Raw genomic sequence first — 9,409 nt, 5'->3', positions numbered from 1 at the left:
TGGTAACATTCATAAATCATTATAAGGATTTCATGGAGTGCTTGCATGCGGGGCTGACCCACCATTGATAGACTAATGCAAAGCTTTCATGGAGAGCTTACAAGGTAACCCATCAATCACAAAGAAGTATAAAGCATGAATAGAAAATGAGGTGAACAATTTATCAATTAGAAGGTATTGCAAAGCTTTAGCGATGAAGAGTTGGAAAACAAGATTTTGCAAAGGTTCAATGGAGATGTTTATAGATCTTTGCAGAAGCTACTCGTGGGGAAAGCTATAATGGACTGCAAGACAGACTATTGCACAACACTATAGGGGTAATAGTGGTCTTGACCATAAACTCAAAAAAATGTGCCCAAGGGAGGCTGTATGGCGTGGCCTCCATTGGGTACTTTTTTTTTTATCACTTATGATCATGACCAAGGGGCAAAATAGAGAAATCACTGGACGGTTTTGAACGTATATGGCATGAGGGCAAAATCTTCTTCATTTACTTGATGATTGCATGGTGAGCAAGCACTACAGTATATTTGAAAGCATGTAGCCTAAGGGCACTACAAGGCCATAAGCTCAAAAAAAATGTGCCCAAGGGAGGCCACTACTGCCAAGGGGCAAAGAATAGCAAGCATATGAAGACTGTTTTAAATGGATATGGCAGGAAGGTGCAATCTTGATCATTGAGGCTTGATTATTTTGCTTCTTTATTATATAAGTGATGATAGCCATAAGCTACCAAAAAAAGGCCAAGGGATGCCATTTTCTCATTAAAAAGTATGGCCAAAGAGGCCATGCCGGCACGCCCTCCCTTGGCCATTTTTCTTTGTTAGTATTTGCCTATCATCACAAATATCATGCTTGGGCATGCTTTTGTGAACATGTATGCCAACTATTTGGAATGTTGTCGGTATTCTACTCTTTCCCTAATCAAATTACATTACCAGCCATAAGTCTACAGGCATAGGTGTTAGAGTCGGGCACTCTGAAGCCCCAAGAAAATTTTGAAAGCCCAATGGGATGGCAAGAACACAGCTGCCATATGGTTGCCAAAGCTCAGAAGTGTTCAAACATCTCCATTCACACCTCCTCCTATTTGTCCCAATGCATTTCCTATGCCTATCGCTAAAATCTCACCACCGACTAAACTTCAATCTCTTGCACGTACTCTGAAATGGGTACCAAAAAGAGTCCAACAAAAAGGAACCTGTGCCATACATCAACACCCCACAAACAATTTGCATAATGTTACATCCAAAAGCAAACTCATTCTTGAAAGAGCTATCATGCTACAAAAGCTACTTTTTGGCAATTCATCTATCGAATCTATTAGCTCTATTTCGGTCATGCCTGTACATACTAGCATTCTTCGTTCAACTTGCATTAAATAAAAAATCTGAACACTTCCTTATGTGTTGTGTAGAATAACCAAATGGAGACTTGGCTGGATACATGCAGTCCATCTTTGGACCTAGATAGCACTCACCCTGACCATCAAGGGGGCTACAGCATTGCACCTTTTCAGACGCACTCCCGATATTTTTATGCCCCAGTGGGTGAGGATTGCTGTGGAAGACAATTTGTGGAGTTATACTACAAGCAACATCATCCGTTTCCACACTACCCGCGACTGTGCTCGTATGGTATTGGGGAATGCTTCCCATATATGTTGGCAGTGTCGCACATATTTCCGTCGCTATGGCACTGGTATGATGTAGCAGATCATGGGGGTCACACCCCAACGACATAATCTCTGGGCAATTATGATGCCGCAACGTGGACCCAACCAATAAAGACTCCCGGAAGAGGAAAGAGCTCAAACATGGCGCGAGGACATCCTTCGTTTGCTAACCCCTCCCATTTTGCAGGTTCTTCTTCCCCATGAATCTACATGTCAGTTTTGGCTCAATGTGAGTGAGTCTTTAGAACGGTTTCAAAACCATAGGTGCCTCTTTAGCCTTCCTACTGTGCCCATACCATATGTTAGTGAAGATGCACTTCTTCCCTTGCCATCTTCTCCATGGGTAGGATTACGTTCTGGGTTATCTTTACATCCTGAAGCTATTGATGTCCACCCACCTGAGAATGCAAACATGCATCCACCCCCAGTGCAAGACTAGCACTTGTACTCTCTTAATAAGAACTAGAAGCCAGGGCACTTTTTCCCATTGGGTTTTTCCCCTCGGCCAAATCCGGTGTTTAGCACCAATGTTTCTTATATTTTGTCTTTTTAATTTTCTTTCTCTTTAGTTTGTTTTGTCGGAATAAAACAGATACAAGCACCAAACTACATCTTCCGCTTCAGTACCGCAACTGACAGTCATACAATCAAGTGCAAACAATTCTTCACCAACCAGCGCTTTAACAGAAACAGGTGAACTCATGCCAATCTCTAATGTTTTCTGTATTTTTCTTGTTGCTTGATTGTTTATAAATTTCACTTTACTAAGCATGGCAATATGCATCTCCTTTGGTCTAGAGTAGGGATAGCATTTTAGTGGCTTTAGACTTGATAGTATAAGTTTGACCATAATTGTTTTTACCCATTTAGCAATACAAAGTAATTAGTGTTTTGTGCTAAAGGTAGAGTTCCAAACCTAGGACAAAGAGACTAAATCAATCATAGGACCGTCAGTGGCTATATTGCCCTTACTAGGACATTGTTTAGGGACAATCTAATAAACCTTCCATACCAAAAATTGGCATGAAAAAAATAAAAGAAAAGTGTATATGTTTGTGGCCTATTGCCTTGTTATTCATGGTAGGCGAGGGAGGTCTATATCTTTCCCAGACCAATGCCTTGTGTAGTAAGGAATAGCCATACCGCGGGTGCGCAAACATACTCTTGAAGAGAGCTCTGTCCAAAAAAAAAAGAAAAAAAAAGAAGAAGAAGAAAAAAAGAAAACAAAACAAAAGAAAGGACAAAAAGGCACCAAGAGAAATGCTTGTCTAATCCAGGATGGTCGCCGTTGTGCTTAAAATATTAAACCAAAACACTAAAGCAATATCAAGAGTCTGCCACTACATAATTATGTTAGATTTATTAGTGTTGAACCAACATCTTTGACTTAGCATAGGCTCAGTATACTACTTGATAGTCCCTTGATTAACTGTTGTCTTTTGCCTTCTAGGAAAAGAACAATACATTTGGCATAAAACATTCTTTACTTTAGTTGGCTGCAGGTAGTAATTATTAAGGCTTGAACTAACCTATTCAATCTCTACACTACTTCAATGTTTCCTTCCTCTAGCTAATTGGACGTTTATTGCCATGTCTTATTCAGTAAAATTGCTTGTTTTGTTATTGTATGTCAGTACTTTTGCTTTTTAAAAAAAAAAGAACACACAAACCACCTATCGTTTTGCTTGCAGGTACACACTGGAGATGCTACTCTTCCTTGGCATCTACGCGCTCGAGGACGTGCGCAAAATAGGAAGGGGGGAATGTTGCGTACGAGTGGTGATCAATGCAAGGATGCAACACAAAGATGGAAGCAGGAAAACAAGAGACTTGACATTCTTATTTAGGGCTCTTGTAGAGAGTTCCAAGTTGTAGGTGAGTGTGGGAGTGGGCTTGAGAATAATCCCACATGGAAAGTTTTGGGAGTTTTAGGAGTTTTAGTATAAATAGTGGCTCATTTGAGAGCTCACATACACTTTGGGCTAAGTTCATGCAAGAGCTCCTTTGAGAGAGCTACTCTCCCTCTTCTCCATAGAGGTGAAGACTCTTCTCTCACCCCATCTACATCCTTGTATGAGATAAATCTCTTCATTGAATCAATAGCAATGTCATAAGTCTTTCTCATCCTCTTCTCTAATCATTTTACTCTTATGCATGCTTTTAGTATTTCGTTTTTGTGTATGTGGGCTGATTTGAAGCTTTCATGGAAGCTTGATGCTTGAGTGTGTGCATGCTTGTAGGAAGATAGGAGTGGAGTGAGGTCTTTCTCTTTGCTTGTGTGCATAGTGATTGTGTTTCTCTTGCTTGTATTTGTGAATGAATGGGTGTGTAGGAATGAGGGCAAGTTGAGTTTGTGAGGGCAAGTTGAGTTTGTGTGTGTGCTTAATCTAGTGTCATGTGATGGTAGCCATAGGCATCTCTCCTTTAGAGGATAAGCTTTCGTGCACCTAACCGGGTTGAGTCCCTAGCGCGAAAGGAGTGCTTGCATTCCATTGGAGCTAGGCATTACCTCTATTCGCCTGTATTGCATCGTAGGGAGATAAGGGTCTTTCCAATCCATATTGATGCTCTTTTCATAGAATTTTATTCAAAAAACAAAGGAGACTCATGCAAATTTTTCTAGAAACCTCACACTCAAGGATAACATGTTAGTCACAAAGATTAGTGTCACTCTTCTCTTTTATAAGAATTTTAGTTTTTGTTTCTAGCCTGAATTCACATGCTTTGGTTGGCACCACATTGCAAGATGAGATTGTAAATTATGCAAAACGTTATTGCTGCTAACCACGAGGATTACGTGAAGGATCTTCTTGAAAAAGATAGAAAGTTAATAGCTCAAATATTACTACTACCAACCACGAGGATTACTTGAAGGATCTACCAACCACGAGGATTACTTGAAGGATCTGCTTGAAAAAGATAGAAAGTTAATAGCTCAAATAAGAAAGAAGTACACTAAAGGGGCCGAGCCATGGTACCCTCTTACACGGAGATACCATGGAAAGCTAGTCTACAATGTTAGTTGTTACTCTATTACATTCTACTAGAAATTGCAAGTTTCTCATCTTTACTAAATACTTGTTTCCACTAGAGGCCCGTGGAGAGTCAAAAGAAAAAAGGGGTGATGTCAAGTATCTTAAGAAGCTTGACTTGACCCAGATGGTAGCTCAAAGAGTGGTCTATAGGTAACAAATTGTGTGGATATTTGTGCTGGAAAGTGAAGCATAGAATCTTATCATCTTCTTGCATTCATTTAATGAAAATTGGTGCAATGGGTGTGCCCACCTCCATTGCACCAGCACGTGCCTACACACTTATATTTTGTCTTCGTGCACCCACATTTGTCTACACACGTGCACCACAGCTAGCCATACATGTAGGTTTTTTGTTCATTTGAGAGAAAAGGGTCAAATAAATATTCCAGTTAGAGCAAAGTAGTGTCGTAATTGCCAACGAGGCCACTAGTATGTTTCCTCCACCTATGCTGCATGAATGCATTACACTAATTCCATGTAGCTATATAAACATGGCCATAATACTACCTAATTATAACATTATAATTATAATTAGTACCCAAGAAAAGACGTGCCAATATATGCACATTGATTTACCTATAATAGAGTGGCTACTTTTGTCATATTAACTGACTAATTAGAAGTTAATATAATAATTAAAAAAGAGAAGATCAATCATTATTGGCGCCAGAAATCCAAAATCGTAAGGGGCCAAGAAGTATACCTTTGACTGCTAACAAAGTGAATAAAAAATCTCTCACCAAAGACTTGGAAAATGGAAGTTGGGAAGAATAAAATGGGTTGAGTGGCCGATGGGCAGGACCAAAAGTAAAAAGGGCGGGTGGACAAGAGGAGAATTAATGATACTTCCGGCCAAGTGTGTGTGCAAAGATTGGGGTTTTAGCTGAGGGAAATCTGCGCGCGTCCCCCCCCCTCTCCGCGTGTGTGTCCCCCTCTCTCTCTCTCTCTCGCTCTCGCTCGCGGAGAACCCACTGACGGGAAGAAGATGAACAAGGAGAAGATTTTGCAGCTGGCCAAGGGGTTCCGTGGGCGCGCCAAGAACTGCATTCGGGTGGCCAGGCAGCGCGTGGAGAAGGCGTTACAGTACTCCTACCGCGACCGCCGCAATAAGAAACGCGACATGCGAGGCCTCTGGATCCAGCGTATCAACGCCGGAGCTCGCCTCCACGGGGTAGTACCCCTCTCCCTTCACCGCTTTTCTTTTCCCCTTTTATCCCTTATATGATATATCCTGCATTTATTACTTTCAAAGGAAGAAAATCTGCTCATTTTCTGAACAGTGCATTTATGAGGGTATTATTAACGACATCTGTTAGCTTGTGCATTTCTCAGGGACTTTTTTGTTATTTAAATCTTTTTTTTTAAAATTTATTGGGAGGAGGGAAGGGGTAAATTCTGTTATTTGCAAATTTTTTTGGGGGGGGGGGGGGGATTTTCCTTCCTTTCTCTTCTTTTCATTGATTTACCTTGTAAATTGTGTAGCTTCAATCTAGCCACTTTTTCCATAAATCGTACAGATTGAATGGGTCTGCATTTTTACATAAGCTTTTTCAATTATACAGTTTGAAATCTTAGTAGTGTTTGTGTAGATTTTGGTTGAAGGATGTCTTTTTAAAGGTTTTGGGTGTTTTTTATTGGTGCTAGATTAAATATGGGCAATTCATGCATGGGCTCAACATGGAGAATGTACAGCTCAACAGGAAGGTTCTCTCTGAAATATCCATGCACGAGCCTTACAGCTTCAAGGCCCTGGTGGACATTGCGAAGACCGTGTTTCAGAAACAATGCAAACCAAAGCAACTGCTGATTCCTGGCAAAACAACCATGGGGCCGTGATGTGAACAACCATGGGGCCGTGATGTGATGGCATGCTTTGAAATCCTGCCCAATTAAAGACTCAAGTTACAGCATGGCCATTGGCTACCTATGGCATGCTTTCCAAAGGTTATAGTAAAACCGAGTCTAGCATGAGTACACTTGCCTTGTTTTTGATGTGGATTTTCCCAGTGTCCGCTAAGGATGTACATTTCATTTGGGTCAACATCTTTGCTTTTAAATGCAGTATAGAGCATGCTATTTGGCCAGATATAAGTTTTTTGTTTATCTGGTGTTTATTTGTAGTTTTAGCTTAATAGTTATATCCCATTTTCAATGCAAACCCCTGGACATAACATCAGACCAGTCCCTTTCCGGGTTTTTAGCTGTCTTGGTCTGTTGGGCCAAGGAAGCAAATGAGTAAGGGGATTTTCAAATGTAGCCAAAGTTGGAAATCTCACCCTCAATAGGTTGGGGATATATCCTGTCCAGCCGCTTAATAGTTTTGTCTCATTTTCTATGCAAACCCCTGGACATAACATCAGACCAGCCCCTTTACGGGCTTTAAGCCGTCTGGGTCTGTTGGACCAAGGAAGCGAGTAAGGGGATTTTTGAACATAGCCAGAGTTGGAAATCTCACCCTCAATAGGTGGGGGATATACCCTATCCAGCCGCTACCTGTTCATTAGGTGGGGGACCTGCCTCCAGGGTTACTTGTGAAGGTTTTTTTGGAAGAGGTGAAGCCAGAAGGTATAGTGCAGGGAGGCTTTCTAGTTAGGGGGGCATTGTCTAGTATTGTTCTGGTCAAGGCCTTTGCATAAAAGAGGGTCAAGGCAGAGCAAGTACTGTAGGTTTGCCTCTTGATCAGGGTGTGTGGTAGTCCTTTCTGGCAGGCTCAACCTGATACCATGAGCCATATGCAATAGAAGACTTCAAACTCAGAAGGGCAATCAAAGCTCCAAAAGTCAATGGCAGCATGGATGGAGGGGGTTTACTGAACAAGGTGATGGTCTGCATTGGGAGCTTTCAGGCTTATTAACGGCTTGTCGAGAAAGCCCAAGTTGGTGGCGCACTTTGCTCAGATATGTGGCAACTGTGAAGGTCGAGGTCACAAGGACGGGAAGCAGGATAGTTTTAATCTAGACAATGACTTGCATGGGGAGGTTTTCAGGGGGACTTGTTGCTCTTATGCATCCTTTGGGATGTTGCAAGTTACAAGTACATCAGTGGTTTCATGAACTGTCTAATGGATTGTATTGCTGTCACAAGGCTCTCTGCTCGGTGTCTTAATCGCTTGCATTGTGCAAATGAAGCCTCTTGTGTCATCATGATCCTGCAAATCAATGTGCGCTCTGCGCTCTGCTCCTAGTAAAACAATCATGAATGCTCATGACCTCATTAGGTGGGGGACCTGCCTCCAGGGTTACTTGTGAAGGTTTTTTTGGAAGAGGTGAAGCCAGAAGGTATAGTGCAGGGAGGCTTTCTAGTTAGGGGGGCATTGTCTAGTATTGTTCTGGTCAAGGCCTTTGCATAAAAGAGGGTCAAGGCAGAGCAAGTACTGTAGGTTTGCCTCTTGATCAGGGTGTGTGGTAGTCCTTTCTGGCAGGCTCAACCTGATACCATGAGCCATATGCAATAGAAGACTTCAAACTCAGAAGGGCAATCAAAGCTCCAAAAGTCAATGGCAGCATGGATGGAGGGGGTTTACTGAACAAGGTGATGGTCTGCATTGGGAGCTTTCAGGCTTATTAACGGCTTGTCGAGAAAGCCCAAGTTGGTGGCGCACTTTGCTCAGATATGTGGCAACTGTGAAGGTCGAGGTCACAAGGACGGGAAGCAGGATAGTTTTAATCTAGACAATGACTTGCATGGGGAGGTTTTCAGGGGGACTTGTTGCTCTTATGCATCCTTTGGGATGTTGCAAGTTACAAGTACATCAGTGGTTTCATGAACTGTCTAATGGATTGTATTGCTGTCACAAGGCTCTCTGCTCGGTGTCTTAATCGCTTGCATTGTGCAAATGAAGCCTCTTGTGTCATCATGATCCTGCAAATCAATGCGCGCTCTGCGCTCTGCTCCTAGTAAAACAATCATGAATGCTCATGACCTCAACCATTTTAGCACCTTCATTATTTACCTTCTGTACAACATTCTCGTGGTCTTAGCCTCGTGTGCTGTGCACTTATGCGCCTATCATAGGTTGGGTTCGGTCAAGGGTTTTACAGCCCAACCCAAAGGCTCATCTTCAGATTATTACAAGTAGATAACAAAGAAGCCATGTCAATGTTTTTGGATTGTTTAGCAACATGGGAGCATAATGTTTAGCAACATGGGGGCGTATTGTTTGAGTAGCGCCATGTGACTTGTTTGAATAAGTCACATGCACCCATGCATTGAGGTGCAATGTGACACATTGGCTCATCATCACTGCTATACTTGTACAGATGTAGTTACCTTTTAGGGATATTATGTCGTATGCCGTGACCCCATGCATTGAGGTGCAATGTGACACATTGGCTCATCATCACTGCTATACTTGTACAGATGTAGTTACCTTTTAGGGACATTATGTCGTATGCCGTGACCCCATGTGACCCCTACCTAGTCTAGGGATATGTCAGGCACAAGCTACATAGGTCATTCCAAGCCTTAGGTGTCACTTGAGCCACTCAGGATATAGAAGTAGTACCTTTTAGGGGTATTTTGTGATTTGCCGTGAACCCATGTGAGCCCTGGTCTAGGGAAATGTCAGGCATGAGCTACATAGGTCACTCCAAGCCTTAGGTGTGACTTAATCCACTCGGAGAACAGTCAAGCATTTAAAGTCAAGCCTAACATAGCATGCATTTAGAAGCAACAAGCTTAGCAAAGGGATTAAGGTTCT

The 9,409-nt window shown here is 42.1% G+C and overlaps 1 protein-coding gene across 2 annotated transcripts; it reads left to right on the top strand.

Annotated features, from left to right (window-relative positions):
* Positions 1-5,616: 5,616 nt before the first annotated feature.
* On the top strand, positions 5,617-6,796 carry LOC147632986 (Ribosomal protein L20). Of its 2 annotated transcripts, none has more exons than XM_086805998.1 (2): positions 5,617-5,881; positions 6,403-6,796. In XM_086805998.1, exons 1-2 carry the CDS (start codon positions 5,696-5,698, stop codon positions 6,544-6,546), a joined length of 330 nt encoding a protein of 109 aa, XP_086662124.1. In that variant the 5' UTR covers positions 5,617-5,695; the 3' UTR covers positions 6,547-6,796. The 2 variants fall into 2 exon arrangements, with proteins under 2 accessions (XP_086662124.1, XP_086662123.1); XM_086805997.1 differs by having other exon boundaries at positions 5,629-5,881; positions 6,355-6,796.
* The last annotated feature ends 2,613 nt before the right edge of the window (positions 6,797-9,409 follow it).

Source organism: Cibotium barometz, chromosome 12 (assembly GCF_041138505.1).
Source record: "Cibotium barometz isolate CiBa-2024 chromosome 12, ASM4113850v1, whole genome shotgun sequence".
Classification (NCBI taxonomy): Eukaryota; Viridiplantae; Streptophyta; class Polypodiopsida; order Cyatheales; family Cibotiaceae; genus Cibotium; species Cibotium barometz.
This window is presented reverse-complemented; position numbering and strand designations above follow the sequence as displayed.

What these genes read in the sequence shown, in the direction of transcription:
- LOC147632986 (XM_086805997.1), top strand. Translation starts at nt 5,696, where the DNA reads ATGAACAAGGAGAAGATTTTGCAGCTGGCCAAGGGGTTCCGTGGGCGC. An exon ending in CCGGAGCTCGCCTCCACGGG is followed by an intron (nt 5,882 to 6,354) that starts GTAGTACCCCTC and finishes TATTGGTGCTAG; the next exon opens with ATTAAATATGGGCAATTCAT.